The sequence below is a fragment of the Jatropha curcas genome, chromosome 6 (genome assembly GCF_041381405.1).
Source record: "Jatropha curcas cultivar XTBG-Jc1 chromosome 6, XTBG_Jcur_1.0, whole genome shotgun sequence".
In the NCBI taxonomy this organism is placed as follows: Eukaryota; Viridiplantae; Streptophyta; class Magnoliopsida; order Malpighiales; family Euphorbiaceae; genus Jatropha; species Jatropha curcas.
In genome coordinates, this window is record NC_143156.1 from 27,160,755 (window position 1) to 27,176,208 (window position 15,454).

Genomic DNA, 15,454 nt, shown 5'->3' on the forward strand with positions numbered 1-15,454 from the left:
TTATTGATAAATTAAAAAGAGTCATAACAGATCATAAAAATGAATAAATAAAATTAAAAAAATAATACAATACTTGATATAAATTTATATGTTCTCTTTTCTTTACCTGTATTTTCTGTTACCAAAATATTAATTATTAGTTAAAATTTTCCTACAAATTAAAAAATAAAAAGTAATATGCAAATGAGAGAGTTAAAAAAAAAAAAAAAAAAAAAACATGTTGTGAAGCAAAAGAGATGTAGGGTCAATTAAGTCGAATAAATGAGGAATGCCAATCATTCTAGGGTTATTAATTATTGAAACAAAAAATCATTAACGCAATAAACTTATTGTTTGCATTATTAATTATTAGAACAAAAAAAAACTTGAAAGAGTTTTATTATTATTAACGTAATAAACTTGTTATGAGGTTATTAATTACTCACACCGTTTCATTTTGTTTGCATGATTTGATAAAACACGCATATTAAAAATTTAGTTAACAAAAGTTATTTTGATTTTAAAAATCTTTCATTCAATGAACAATTATAAAAGTTATTATAAGAAAAATAATTATTTATATGACTAAATTTAAAAACTTTATAAATATTTTGAGACATTCAAAAAAAGAATAATAAACAAATAAAATGGGACGAGAATGAGTATTAAAAAAAAAAAGGAGTCATTATTTAGAACGAAGATGAGATAATTAAATTAAAAAATTGATGGTTCGAAAAAATTGATCAAAAATAACAAAATAACAAAAATGCTGCTTTAATATTTTATTTTTTTAAAATGAAAAAATTGGCAAGGAGGAACCGTAGCGTACTCTCGTCATATGAAAATGATACAATTTCTAATAATTTTTAATAATAATAATAAATAATAAAATTTATTTAAAGGAGCAATTCAATTGGCAACTTCTTCTTCCAAGGCCACAAGGCGGAGAGTGAAAACCGCTGCTCCTTCGGCTTTCTGTGTGTCAGTAAACAGCTAGTTTCCATTGACCGCCAACTACCTGGAAGGTAAATTCTTTCCCGTTGAATTTTCCCTCCTCCTTGTATTGACTTTCCGCTCCTTTCCCTTCAAAACCAAACAGTCCCTTCCCTTTCGATTCCAAGAAATTCACATTTTCCTCTTCCCAAATATGGAGAACTCTACTCAAGAATCTCACCTCAGATCCGATTACAATTCCATTACCTATGAATCCCTTTACCCTATTTACGCCATGGCTTTCTCCTCTTCTCCTTCCCGCTCCGTCGCCAACCACCACCGTATTGCTGTTGGAAGTTTCATCGAAGACTACAACAACCGAGTCGACGTTATTTCTTTCGACACCGAAACCCTATCTTTCAAGACTAGCCCTACTATTTCCCTCGACCACCCTTACCCTCCGACTAAACTTATGTTCCATCCCGCTGCCGCTTCCTCTCTCCGTAAGACGTCGGATCTCCTTGCCTCGTCAGGTGACTATCTCCGACTCTGGGAAGTTCGGGAAAGTTCCGTTGAACCTGTTTCTGTTCTTAATAATAGTAAGACTAGTGAATTTTGTGCTCCGTTGACTTCTTTTGATTGGAATGAGATTGAGCCTAAGAGAATTGGGACTTGTAGTATTGATACGACCTGTACTATTTGGGATATTGAAAGAGGAGCTGTTGAAACGCAGCTTATTGCTCATGATAAAGAGGTATACGACATTGCTTGGGGCGAAGCAAGGGTTTTTGCGTCGGTTTCTGCAGATGGGTCTGTTAGAATTTTTGATTTGAGAGATAAGGAACACTCTACAATCATTTATGAAAGTCCACAACCAGATACACCTCTGCTTAGATTGGCTTGGAACAAGCAGGATTTGAGGTATATGGCAACCATTTTGATGGATAGTAATAAAGTTGTGATCTTGGATATTAGATCACCAACTATGCCTGTTGCAGAGTTAGAAAGGCATAGAGCGAGTGTTAATGCTATTGCTTGGGCTCCACAGAGCTGTCGGCATATTTGCTCTGTTGGGGATGATGCACAGGCACTCATTTGGGACTTGCCTACTGTGGCTGGGCCTAATGGGATTGATCCCATGTCTATGTACTCTGCAACTTCTGAAATCAATCAGTTGCAATGGTCAGCTTCCCAGCCTGATTGGATTGCTATTGCATTTTCGAACAAAATGCAGCTTTTAAAAGTTTGAGATACTATATAATGTTTTACTGAGTAGGGTACTAGCTTTGATGTTAACTTGTATTATTGAAACTCTATTGTTTTTTCTAATTAGAAATTTGCTTGCTTTGAATGAATTTAGAAATTAGTTGATGCTAGCTTAAATCTAGTGCTAGTTTTATTTCTTTACTTGTGCAAATTTTGTTGATACTTGCTTATTGTTGTTTTTAGTGTTTACATTATGAACTAAAGGTATTGATAGATGGCTTTGTGCTAATTAGTGGAGCTTGTTATGCAACTTTTTGAGGGGAAGAATTATACTTGGGTCTGTTTTGTGTTATGCTTGTGGCTCTGCAAAATGTTAGCTAAGCCACATGCAGTATAGTTCTGCAATTCCATGCTTTCAATATTGATTAACAGAAAAAATTTAGAAACTAAGTCCTTTTGGGTTCTATGTTCCTTTCTTACCCTCAAGCGATTCCTACATATTTGCTCACTTACTCGGTACCTTGCATTTCACTTCCAAAGTTCAAACCTTTGCTTATTTCCCTTTTTCTCCTTGTTCTTCTGAATCTCCTAGTTTCCTCTGATGCTCTTATTTTGTCTTATGCCCTTAGCTGCGATCCAAATGCTGCTACAAACGTCCAAATTTAACATTCGTATCCCTTAGTTTCAGTAATCCAGTCTGAACAATGTTGTACCTTACATTGTCTAGTCCATTGTCTGTTTTTGAAGAAAATAATCGATGATGGAGGAACTTCTTAGATGCAACCATTGATCGTTATTTCAGAATTTAGATCTCCAAGTGTTAATGTTATATAATGGGATGCTTTATCAATTTAGGATGATCAATAGTTGTTTACTTGGCTTGATTTTTCTTTGTATCCTCAAAATCAGCAGTGCATATTGTGCATGGTTCATTGCACAGTGATGTCTCCATACTCTTTTTCATCAACGAGACTAATCTTGTCCCAACGAACTCCTCGTTTTGCAGACATCATTTGCTAAATGTAAATGTAATCAATTGCTTGAATTGCTACTTATGGATAAATAAACAAGACCTTTTGTAAAAGGGATATCTATCTATTATTTATTACATGTCATTATGCTTTGTGATTGACATGCTGCAATCTTTATCCTCTTGTTTAGGCTCTATTGCATTTCTAATTGAAAAGGTTTATCTATTGGAAAGCTATTTGCGCCTCACTGTTTAAACTGAAATAACCATAATACTTGTTCGATGTGTTGTGTCATTCTTTTGATTCACTGCAATACTTCTGAACCAAGAAATGGAGAGGTACAGCTACTTTCTGTATATAGTTTCAACAAGTGTATTGTTCAAGTTCCTTTTATTGTTTTAGTAGGAACTCAACGTTTGAGTTAAAACTTAAAACATCAGTTTTGGATTTTAATCAGCTAATTAAGACATCCATTTCACAATTCAACAAAGGCAGGTAAGTTTTGATTTTTGAATGATGTTGATTACTAGGACGTTTAACCATTTAATTAGCTTGCTTCAATAACAATTCAACAAAGGCAGGCCTGATTATGGTTTTTTTTTTTTTAACCACCCGAGTTCGAAGCTCATTGGCCTGACTAATCCGGATCCGCGCTAGGCAGACTTACAAAGGGGAGAAAAGCGCTCCCTCACAAGTGTTAAAAGGACATCATACTTGATGTTCAAACTCCAGACCTTTAGGTAATAAAAAATCACAAATTTTGATTTGAGTGATTAAAAATGTTAATGCAAGTGAAGAGTTGAAGTATATTATATTATATTATTATAACAAGAGTTTAAAATTCAAAAAATAATTCATCTGCTTACAACTAGATTTTATCTAGATGAGAATAAATTATACCTAGAGGGTATTTTTATGGAAAAAAGGAATAATGCTTAATTTGCTTCGAAATTTATTGGAGACGTACCATACATGAAAAATTAAATTTTTGGATCAACTTTAATAGGAATTTTTTATCAAATGGTCAATTTAACCATTTTTTATTTGATAATAAAGAGGACTAGTGATTTAATTTTCTTTCAGTTGAAACATATTGCCCATTTGCATTCAATGACTCAGTTGAAAATGGATCCAAGTTGCTATTAAAAATCTATCTAAAAGGTCAACTTTAAAAAGAAATAAAATTGAATTAAGGGGGCCCAAATCCACTAAGACCATAAAGCGAAACTGTCTGCTCTATACTCAGCCCAAATACTAAAGTAAAACCCAGTCCACAATCTCAGCCCACGCCTCTTTGTGAGGGTTTTCGGTTTTTATTCCAAACCCTAAAATCCTAAGCAAACGTTCTCTGATTTCCTCTTTTATTCTTTCTTTTCGGTTTCTCGGCAGCCAATCAGTACGACTCAGTTATCTACAGGTTCTCAGGTCTTTGCTTCCCTTCCTGTTTTTAGGTAACTAGTAAAAGAAAAAACTTAAATTTCATATTATAGTTTCTGTTACATTATTTTCTCGGTAACCGAATGCTGCTATATGTATTAACATAGAGAGATGGGGGCAAAGGCAAAGAAAGTGCTGAAGAAGAACTTACAGAAAGCTTCTGCGTCTAAATTATCTAAAGGAAAAGATACAGCTGATTTCTTGGTAGGTTTTTGTTAGATTTTGCATTTAAATTTCCTTTTTGTTTTATTTTTTTATTTGTTTAATTTAGCTGTTTCTTTTTATTTATTTTTGTTTTTCAGCCCTTAGAAGGTGGAGCTGGACGCAAGATACCAGAACAAAAGGAGCAGAAAAATACTGCTACTGTTTTGTATATTGGTCGGATTCCACATGGTTTCTATGAGAAAGAAATGCAAGGTATGCTTTTGGACATTCATATATATATAATGTTAGAAAGATTAGTGCTTATAAAGTTGTTGCCTTTATTGTGTTCTTTGGTTGAACTGATTAGTTTTGTGCTTCAGCTTATTTTTCCCAATTTGGCACAATCAAGAGATTGAGAATTGCAAGAAATAAAAAGGTTCGTCTCATGAACTTGTATCAATGGTTTTGAATTTGTATGTAAAAAATTGCATAACTACACAGACACCTAGAATATACAATTGCATATATATAATTGCTTGTTGTTTTCGTGGGTGCTATTAGATGGAGGTTCGTAGAATTTTCGGGGTTTCCTAATGCATGTCCTGGGTCTTTTCTTGTTTGGTTGATGAATCTTTGGGTCTCAGAAAATGAAATGGTTGTATTGTTGTAATCAAAAAGAGAGTGATACATCAACTTTTTCCTGGACTTGTATACTTTTTGGTTAGAAATTGCAGACTATAATCATGAACAAAGAAGTTAAAATAATTTAGTTGTAATCTCATCATAATACTGCAAAAGACAGAGCTAATATCACATAACAGCTGTACAAATATAACTGCGTTACACTACTTATGAGAACCGAGAAATTATCGCTTGATATTAAGATCCTACCAAAAATTCATTATCACCATCATCATCTTTATTCATATTATATTCCCTCTTATGGGCTAATTGTTGATGAGGCTACTTTGCATTGCAGTGGAGCTTCATGCATTTTCCTCGAGAATTACCTTTGCACTGTGATGCATTGTTACATATAAGGGCCTAATGCAGTCAGTATATGGCTTGCATATTAAGAATTTTATCATGTTTCCTTGCTTTTTCTGGGTTTTATATACATTACAAGTCTATTTGTAATGTATATATGGATTTCAACTAATAAATTTACTTTTGTTTCTTGGAAACAATAATGGATCCTTTTAAAATCTGGCTACTTAGATATTGACCATTTAGTATGGTGATGACCTTGTCAACTATTACAAAATATACAAGGCTCCTATATAACCAGAATATTTCAAAGTAGGAAAAATTGATTCTTAGCTGACAGACCTAGGTCTCTCATTATCTAATTAGATCAATCCCCACTTGATAGCATGAAGGATTCTTATAATAATATGCTAAAAATACTGCTGTTTGTTCTTTATGAAGCCAATTGTGTTTTCAATGTCTTTTGAAGGTATTAATTGTTGTATCAAATTTTTTATTTTGTTTCGCAGACCGGAAAGTCAAAGCATTACGGATTCATCGAATTTCAGGATCCTGAGGTACAATTCAATGTTGTGGACTTTGATATCAAATCACAGTATGTCATTTTTCGTTTCATCTCACTATAACTTTTTGCTAATTGCAGGTGGCAGAAGTTGTTGCTGATTGTATGCATAATTATTTGTTGTTTGAGCATCTTCTGCAAGTCCATCTTATCCCTTCAGAGCATGTTCATCCACAATTGTGAGTATTTTATGTTCCGTGTGACATCAATTTCTTTATTTTTACATACCGAAGTGTTCAAAACAATTCTTGTTGATGTTTAGCCCAATATTGTTCTGCTCCTTAACAAACAAAAGGAGGGGCTGCTTAGAATGATATTTTTTTTTTACTTCAATAAGTTTTTGGGCTTAATAGTAATGTGTTTTTCATTGTTAAATTCTTGATACATCAAGGTGAAAGATCTTTAAAATGTCCAATGTGGTTTAGTGAAATGCTTAATATAAACTTTCGAGGTTATGTAATTACATGGAAATCATTAAATCTAAATAGAAACTAAAGCAGATGTAATTCATTTTGATCACACTTCATAGTTTGCTTACCATGGGTGGCAATATTGAACACAACATGATAATGTAACCCTAACCCACAATGAAATTAGCAGGATTGGTTTAGGTTTAATGTGTTTATGTCATCTTGTCGACCTGAGTTGATATGAAAATAATTATGTCGTGTCATGATGTTGCAAGTTGACCCATTAAACCATTAAACCATTAATTACACACTTAATAGAGAAAGTGATGAAATCCCACATTGATTTTAAGTAAATAAGTAGAGTGTTCTCTCCTCTATAAAAGGAGAATAATATCCATTTTTTAGAAGTAAAAAGAAAAATGTTATGGAAGGATATTAAACAAATCTTTGAGGCTTGTTTGGTAATGAATGTTAAAGGTATTATTTGTAGTGTCATGTTACCTGTTAATGAGTGGATCATGTTCTTGTTTAGATTTTTAACACATTAAATTTACCATATACTGTTTGTGCTGATCCTATTTGTGTTATGGGTATACCTCAATGCGACACAAATAAGACCACTAACTTGATTTGCCACCCCTATAGCTTAACCATTGTGGTTCCGACATTCTCTATAGATCGCTTACCATTATTTTTCTCCTGTCTCCCCCTCCTCTTCTACATAGGTGGAAAGGTTTTAATTATCGGTACAAACCATTGGCCCGAGTTCAAATTGAACAGAAAAGGCAGAACAAGGTACCAAATGTTGTTTATAAGCGATAATTCTGGCAGATTAGGGAGAACAAGACTTTCTTTGTTTTATTTTATTTTATTTTTTTTAACTTGATAAATATTCCATTCTGCTATATGGCTGCTCAGGATAGAACACTTGATGAGCACAAGAAGTTGGTAGAGAAGATTATGAAGCGAGATCAGAAGCGGAAAAAGAGGATAGAGGCTGCTGGTCTTGATTACGAGTGCCCACAAATTGTAAGAATTCTCTTTATGTTTTTGTCAACTTAATACTCAAGCATGAGTAAAAAAATGCTAGTTATAGGAGGAATAAATGCAACTATGTAAGTTGGGTTTCACGTACATGTTACTGCAATCAGGATCTAGAACCAATGTAGTTGTAAAATTCACAAGTTCATTGAATTGCAAAAATATGGGGTGGTTGCATAAGAAACGGGTGCACCTTTGGGACTGATACAACAAAATTGCAGTGTCCTTTTGGGGCATTCCTAACCCCATGAAGATCACTTGAAATTATTTGTAATCATTTTGTATTATTTAGCCTGATACTCCAATAACTACAGTAATTCTATCTGTTCTTGATAGTTGATATCACTGCATTGTTTAAATGGTTTATATGTGTTTGTGATTTGGTGTGTGTTCATTCAGTTTCAGGCCAATTTGTTTTATTCGCTCATTGTATCATAAAAGAAATTGTGATTTGCATTTGCCTTGACTTTTGTTCTGTGTCTTATGAGTAATCAAAATGTATTTCCCATTTTTTGTGGTTTTGCAGGTGGGTGATATGCAGCCTGCTCCTAAAAGGATCAAATTTGATCAAGATTAAGCATCTGGAGCTTTCCCAGATAATATTCATGGTAGTTTTATATTAGTTGTGCAATTACTTTTTTCTCCTCTGTACATGAGAAAATAAGAGATGCTTAGCAGACTTCTTTTCCTCAGGGTAATTAACAAGAAATAGAGAAGACTTCATGGAGAGTATGTTGCCGATCCAGGAGATTCAGAATTTAGAAAATCAAAATACTTTTGCGAAGCTTATGTTAGTGACATTTTGTTCAATTTTGCAAGGGTTTCTACTAGTATAAATGTATAATGCTCCTCAGTTTGGTTTTTGGCTTTACCTTTAGATGTAATGGCTTCTACAACTTTGCCAAAGAAACAAAATCAACTAGCAATTTTGATTATGCCTTGGAAGGGTTACTTCTTCCATTTATGTAAAATTTATGATACAGTAATTTTTAATAGCTAATTAACATTTCTACTATACTATTTGTCTCCATGGTAAAATAGAAATACCAACGAGGATGTTAGTAGTACAATCTCAATTTTAGCCCTGTACATTTACATCAAGTCAGAATATTTTCTTCCACCAAATTTTTTTAGGCACGCTAATTTCCAGTGAACAACAATCTTACCTTTCCTTTTTACGCTAGTTTACAGCAAATATTCCTTTAAAGACTAAGGTATTATAATGTATCAAAATATCTTTTTTATAAGTATAAATGATCGTTTACTTAAATTTCTATTATATGGAATTAGTTATAGTTGAACCAAATTACTGTAATACATTTAAAATAAATTCATTTGCAAATAAAATAAATTTGTATGAATTTGTTTTTTATAATAACAGCTAGAATTATAAATAACGAAATTACAAAATTTGCACCAATCAATCAAAACAAGAGATTAGATTATTCTAAAGAAGTGTAATGAGAATGAAAAGAAGCAAAGCAGCAATAAAAGAGTATTTTAGAGCAGCAACAAGAATGGATACAGAAACAATAAACAATTGCCAGAGCACTTGAACGCTTGCCCATGTCAGCAACCCAGTCAATCCAACGGCTATGATGTTATCAGGATCTGGGTCCAATAGAAGCTCAACCCATTTGATATTAAGCAATGGACTTCGATCTTTCTTCGGATCATCGCCGCCACCGTTGCTTCCTCCGCCGCCGTTATCAGTAAACCCATTAAGCTTTTCTTTTTCTTGCAGCTTTGGTTCTGGGGAATTGTTGTTGGTTTGGGCAAAGAAGAGAAATCTTGACTGCGTTTTAGGGATTTTGAAATGGGTTCGAGGAAGAAAGGAAATGAAAGCGAGATTAGGTGTTGGAAGTGAAGCGATTGACGGCAGCGGTGGCGGTGAGAGAAATTTGAACCCTAACATTTTTTGTTTTGGGATATTAATGCCAATAGTCTGTTCTTTCGAATAGGGAAAATTCGAGTTTCTAACTCGCCGGAACAGCTCATTGAGTTCTTTCTTGGTTAATTAAAAGTGCTAGTTTTATATCTTTTGTTAATTGTTTGAATAAAAATAAAACTTCTTTTATATATATATATATATATATATATTAAAAAAACTTAAGATTTTATTTTATATAAATAAATTCTATAAAAATTTACGAAATTCATTTACAAATATAATTTTTATTTTTGATATAAGACAAATTTTGAAATTTTATATTTTTTATTTTACAAATTTTATTAGATTTAGATGGAATTCTGCTAAAATTATCAAAATTTCTAAATAAATTCTAAGTTTCAAGAATTACAAACTATTAAAACTGACGAATTTTTTAGTATAGATTAGTAAAGTTATATTTATAATTATACACATTGGCGATCAAAGAAAGAAATTATTTCATAGCCAACATATAATAAAATATAGTAAGAGAGTTTATTTTAAATTTTAAAAGAGATCGGAAAAAAATAAATTCACATCGAAGAGAATTGAGAGAAAAAGAGAGATCAATTAAATTTCCTCTTTATAATATAGATCCATTCAATAATGGTCAAAATACATACATTATCTCCTAAATTTTAACAAATTAACCTTACCATATCCCCAACTTTTCTAAAATCAATTATGATGCTGAAGTAAAAAATTTTGCACTAAGCTGACACCTTTCCGTTCTGACAATGGCTTGTGTGTTGTAAAGCAAATGGGTAGGATAAGTCAATGGAAATGAGACCCAATTTTATTTACACATGGAAAACTTTAAAAATAAAAAAGATTTAGTTTTGATTTTTCTTTGTAATATTTTATAATTTGTACACATGTTTCACAATCAAAACCTTCAAACCATCCGGCTCTCTACTTTTGTTTGAAGCAAAAAAGCCACTCTTGTATTAAGAATAAAAGGGTAATAAATAGTGTGGGATCGACTCTTAGAAGCGAGCATAGGTGTAAGATGCTCTAGCTAGTGTATGAGCACCTACATTGGCTTGCCTCCTTATCCATCTAACAATCACATCCATGTTGGATTTGGGTTACCTTCCTATGTGGTAAAAACCCATATTTTGAAGTCCATTAAATTAATCATTGTTTTACAAGTTTGCCCCTCAACTAACAGCCATATCTATCATATTTTTTGGCTGCTATGTGATCGACACAATCATCTAAAACTGTGTGAGAAAAATAGAAAAGAAGAGGAGAGGAGAGGGTTTTTTCTGCACAGCCCCATCCAGCACCATCCATCGTGTTCTGGAGATTCCCGGAGTTCCAACCGTTAGATCTTTGTGATTTTTGGATATGTTGTTCTTTACTCTCTATTCTTGATTCTCATCGCAGGGATTTTGATTTGGTGGTTCAGAGATTGAGTTCTGGCTCTGAAACCGAAGTTGTCCTGTTCTGCTTCCAACTCTGCATAGCTTCATCTTCTTCAGCGTTTCAGCAGTCATTCTTTGTCGGATTGAGCTGATTTTTAGTGAGCATGTTCCTAACATCAATTCTTCTTGATTCTGGCTGATCAGTTTAATTTTTGGATGAGTAGAACATTTTTAAATGTATTGAGAACAACAGTTGTGTTCTGTGATCACTCCATTGTGTTGCTACACATTTGTTTGTGATATAGTTACATTTTTTGTGGTTGTAGCTTGCTGTAATTTGTAAGACAATATTTGTGATAGTGAACTTTATTTTCTTGGACCGGAGGAGTGGTTTTTATCCTTCACACCGGAGGAGTTTTTCACGTAAAAACATTTGTGTTCGTGTGGTAAATGTTATTTTTAATTGTGTATGATTTGGGACAGCTTGTGTTACTTGAATTTATTACTCATTGTTACTCCTAATAGATTCATTCAAGTGGGAAAGTTTTTGTTGTGAAGTTATTTTGTGTTACTTCCCATCAATCCAATCTAGATGCTAATAAGGACCTACAATTATCAATAATTAAACTAAATTCTGAAATATCCTGAATAGAAGAATTTAAAGCAAAAAGAACAGCTTGACAATCCGTAAAATTATCCCTGGAGTATGCATATGCTCTTGAAGCCATAACGAGCACTTTCTTAACGCCATTGCTTCTACCACAAGAGGATCTGAAAATGAAACAAAAAAACCAGAAAAGCTTATGGCGAAAGCACCCTTCTCATCTTCAAAAATGACACCAAACCCTACGCATCGAAAGGAAGGTTGCACCATCGATAAAACATTGCTATCCAGAGGACTGAACAACACCCCACGAAGGACAATGGCGCATTGCAACAGGCAAGGCCTGACGCCGCTGAATACTCGCCTGTTGGGCACATCGCCTCTCCTGAACCACCGAGAAGCTGGACCTGCAGATGTGATCAACGTCGTGATTCCCCTGGTTCCATATAAAATCGTTTTTGGGTTTTCAAATAGACCATGCTTTGATTTCAAATAGTCTTCAATCTCCAACAATTGGATGAGCTACTCGATCGCCGGAGATGAATCTTAGGATATAGAGCAGACTACTGGAAGAGCTACTTGATCATGTATCGTCTTTATTGCCCCTAAAATGATTCTTGAATCTCATATCAACTTGTAGGCATTTCAGGTCTTTTATATTTTCTCATTCTTTTACGGCTAAACACTGTTCTTCTGATTCACCTTTCTCTTCCTTTCTTTTACTCTCTCACCCTCAATTTTATCATCTTTATTGTTTATATAATTCTGTGATTGGTACTTGCTGCAACTTAAACTTATCACTCTGTTTCTTGCTACGTTGCACTACTGGTAGTTCACAATCTTGCACTCTTGTATCATGCTCTAATGAGTTTTTTTTTTTTTTCTCCCCAAATCATATTTCTTTTGCCGTGTGCAATTTTCTTAGCCAAATCTTTAAGGGTTATTGAATTTGAAAGATTTTTATTTTTTTTTCAATTTCATGCTCTAAGGGTTACTTTTACTTTTATCCCATGTTCTATTATCTATTCTCTTTTTTTTTTTTTTTTTTTTTTGAAGATTTTTATTTTTTATTTTTCAATTTCAAACCATATGTTAATTGCAATCATTTTTTAACTTGTTTCCAAATACCAAAAATATGCTGTTTTGGGGTTATTTAGTATTTATTCATTATTTTCAAACGTGAATAGATATATGGTGATAATTGGTTTTTCTATTTTGGTTTTATTTCAACTTTTAAAAATTGATTCTTACTATTCATCAGTGTTTCAAAAGGCATTTGCAGATGAAATAGGCATTCCATTCATGGAGACGGGTGCAAAAAACGCTACGAATGTCGAGCCATGGCCGCTGACATCAAGAACAAGTAGGATTTTCGAATGTCATCGTTATTTCTCTCTATTTTGTATTATAAATGGAGATGCTTTGTTTTTGCTTAATAGGATTGTTGTTTTCACACGCGCACACACACCATATACACAGAGAGAGAGAGATGCTTTTGGATGGCGTTCGGTGGGTTATTTTTTATTTTCAAAATTGTTGAGGTGTAAATAAAAACACACACAAGTGCTTCTGGATGGAGTTTGGTGGATTATTTTTTATTTTTAAAATTGCTGAGGTGTAAATGAAAAAAATACACACACAGGTGCTTTTGGATGGAGTTTGGTGGGTTATTTTTTATTTTTAAAATTACTGAGGTGTAAATGAAATTAGTTTCCATTTTCATTTACTTATCCTATTCAGCTTCTTTGTAATACACACATGTATCAGTGTGGGAATGTATAGAAGGTGTTTACTTGGTGCAAAATTTTTTATTTCAGGTGCATAATTGATCTCTGTAAAATTAAAAGTGGCATAGGGTTAATTTATTAAATTTCAAGGGACAATCTATATATTTGGCCATCCATTAATATATAATGAATTCTATCAATTACATAAAATTCCATTACAAACAGTTTTTTTTTTTATAAATTCATTTGCTTGTAAAATGATGTGAATATAAATTTATTGTAAACACTATATTTAGTAAAAATAAAGTGTGAATCACACATCACAATTAGTTTAAAATACCATAATTAATTTAAAATGATAAAGTAAATACTTTTAAAAATAAATAAAAAAATTAAAAAGGTGCTAAAATAATATATTCAAAAAACCGACCACAGTGAGTCAAAAACGCTAATCGACTGCGCTGTGTGTAATTATATGCATTTGTGGCTTCAACAAGCAATTTTTTTATAGCTAATATATAATAAAATAAAATAAAATTTTATTTAAAAATTTTAAGAGAGATCAATCTAAAAAAATGCATTGATATCCTAGTAGATTCTATCTTCTCCTCGTTGTGAAAGACTTTCCAAAGGGAATAGAGAAAAAAAGAAGGATCTATTGCTCTCCTTTATATATATATATATATATATATATATATAATTGATTTACAAACATTTTTTTTATAAATTTCATTTTCTTGTAAAATGAAGTAAATATAAATTTATTGTAAACACTACATTTAGTAAAAATAAAAATAAAAACAATGCTTTATATCACATATCACAATTAATTTAAAAATATAAAGTAAATACTTTTAAAAATAATTAAAAAAAGAAAATTAAAATATAATAAAATTACATAATCGACCACAGTGGGAGTCGAACCCACGACCTTTTGATCCGAAGTCAAACGCGCTAATCCACTGCGCTATGCGGTCAGTTTGATTGTCATTTCTCGGATCATGTATACATAGAATTGGTAGATAGTGGTAAGTAGTAGTGGTAAGTAGTAGTAACTATGTTCAACGGCTCATATGCTCCGGTGGACTGCTGTTTGTCTCTCGTTCGTACGATTAGAGGTCTTATCCAGTCCAATTTGGATCTATTCTTACAAAATGAATATAACTTGTCATCCCAAAATTAGCATGATGTTCTCATGTAATTTTCAAATCAACATGAGCCGTCCGATGAAATACCGGAAAACCGAAGGGGACAAAAAGGAAACAGATATTATCTAATGATGCATTGCAAAAGGGGGGCCCCTTTTTTCTTCTCTCGGAGAATCATAATCCCCAATCACATCACACCGTCCATTTTCCAACTCTGGGCCCCTATCCCCACTCATCTTTGCACCGTACGATTTCTTGTCCGTTTCATGTGATACGCAGTGATTTACAGCTGTAATATGGGGACCCACATGCCCTTTTAGGCAAAGACAAACCCCACCTTCCCTTTGTAGACTCTCTCTCTCTCTCTCTCTCTCTCTCTCCCCACTTAGCTAAATCATTTTCAATTAACTTTAATCATTATTTTAATTATATATTATAATTATCAACACACAAGTCAAATTACAATCTCACATTCTTATTGGCCATAGCTTTTAAGATTTGCTCATGAGATATTATTAATTCACTTGCTATTATAATTTTCTAAGTTAAAAACACATAGTAAAATTTCACTACATATGATTTATATTCTTGATTTCTTCAATTCTAGGAATTAATAGAAATGAAGCCCCTGAGCCTTCAAATGTGTGTTTTCTCATCCCATCTCGAAAATCATCTCTCAATAATACATATTAAATTTATAGACTGCTCGTCAAAACAGCAATTGTTTGAAATCTGATGGATTTATAAAATTCACTTTATCCACCTAATCCATCTGTTCTAAATATAAATAATTTGAGATATAATAATTATTTTCACAAGTTACTATAAATTTTAATATAAAAAATAATTTGATCAAATTAATTACTCTTGATTTTTTTTATATAATTTAGAAAAATTAGTTCATCCCTTAACCTCTGTAAAAAAAAACTTAAATTTATATTTTGAAATGGAGAAAGTTTTTTTTTTCTGAGTATTTCTTTTCTCTTTTTCAAATTTTGGTGTTTGGTA

The 15,454-nt window shown here is 32.5% G+C and overlaps 3 protein-coding genes and 1 non-coding gene across 6 annotated transcripts; 2 read left to right on the top strand and 2 right to left on the bottom strand.

Moving 5' to 3' along the window:
* Positions 1–500: 500 nt before the first annotated feature.
* Positions 501–2,267, top strand: TTG1 (Transducin/WD40 repeat-like superfamily protein). The gene has a single exon (XM_012234529.4). The coding sequence runs from the start codon at positions 1,127–1,129 to the stop codon at positions 2,159–2,161; it is 1,035 nt and encodes a 344-aa protein (XP_012089919.1). The 5' UTR covers positions 501–1,126; the 3' UTR covers positions 2,162–2,267.
* A 2,113-nt stretch (positions 2,268–4,380) lies between these two features.
* On the top strand, positions 4,381–8,685 carry LOC105648196 (RNA-binding (RRM/RBD/RNP motifs) family protein). Of its 3 annotated transcripts, none has more exons than XM_012234511.4 (10): positions 4,381–4,540; positions 4,634–4,730; positions 4,829–4,943; positions 5,051–5,106; positions 6,167–6,214; positions 6,301–6,398; positions 7,355–7,424; positions 7,548–7,658; positions 8,197–8,278; positions 8,364–8,685. In XM_012234511.4, the coding sequence occupies exons 2-9, from the start codon at positions 4,638–4,640 to the stop codon at positions 8,245–8,247; spliced, it is 642 nt and encodes a 213-aa protein (XP_012089901.1). In that variant the 5' UTR covers positions 4,381–4,540; positions 4,634–4,637; the 3' UTR covers positions 8,248–8,278; positions 8,364–8,685. The 3 variants fall into 3 exon arrangements, with proteins under 3 accessions (XP_012089901.1, XP_012089907.1, XP_037495041.1); XM_012234517.4 differs by having other exon boundaries at positions 4,404–4,514; XM_037639113.2 differs by having other exon boundaries at positions 4,448–4,506.
* Positions 8,686–9,080: 395 nt separating this feature from the next.
* Positions 9,081–9,714, bottom strand: LOC105648190 (uncharacterized). Its single transcript, XM_012234504.4, has one exon. It carries the CDS (start codon positions 9,583–9,585, stop codon positions 9,118–9,120), a length of 468 nt encoding a protein of 155 aa, XP_012089894.1. The 5' UTR covers positions 9,586–9,714; the 3' UTR covers positions 9,081–9,117.
* Positions 9,715–14,201: 4,487 nt separating this feature from the next.
* TRNAR-UCG (transfer RNA arginine (anticodon UCG)) lies at positions 14,202–14,275 on the bottom strand. The gene has a single exon. It is a non-coding gene; the product is annotated as a tRNA-Arg (tRNA).
* Between the last annotated feature and the right edge of the window lie 1,179 nt (positions 14,276–15,454).

Bases quoted from the DNA above. Each gene is read 5' to 3' on its own strand.
- LOC105648190 (XM_012234504.4), bottom strand. From the start codon at position 9,585: ATGTTAGGGTTCAAATTTCTCTCACCGCCACCGCTGCCGTCAATCGCT.
- TTG1 (XM_012234529.4), top strand. From the start codon at position 1,127: ATGGAGAACTCTACTCAAGAATCTCACCTCAGATCCGATTACAATTCC.
- LOC105648196 (XM_012234511.4), top strand. From the start codon at position 4,638: ATGGGGGCAAAGGCAAAGAAAGTGCTGAAGAAGAACTTACAGAAAGCT. The intron at 6,215-6,300 runs GTACAATTCAAT...TGCTAATTGCAG, and splicing joins TCGAATTTCAGGATCCTGAG to GTGGCAGAAGTTGTTGCTGA. The intron at 7,425-7,547 runs GTACCAAATGTT...ATGGCTGCTCAG, and splicing joins AACAGAAAAGGCAGAACAAG to GATAGAACACTTGATGAGCA.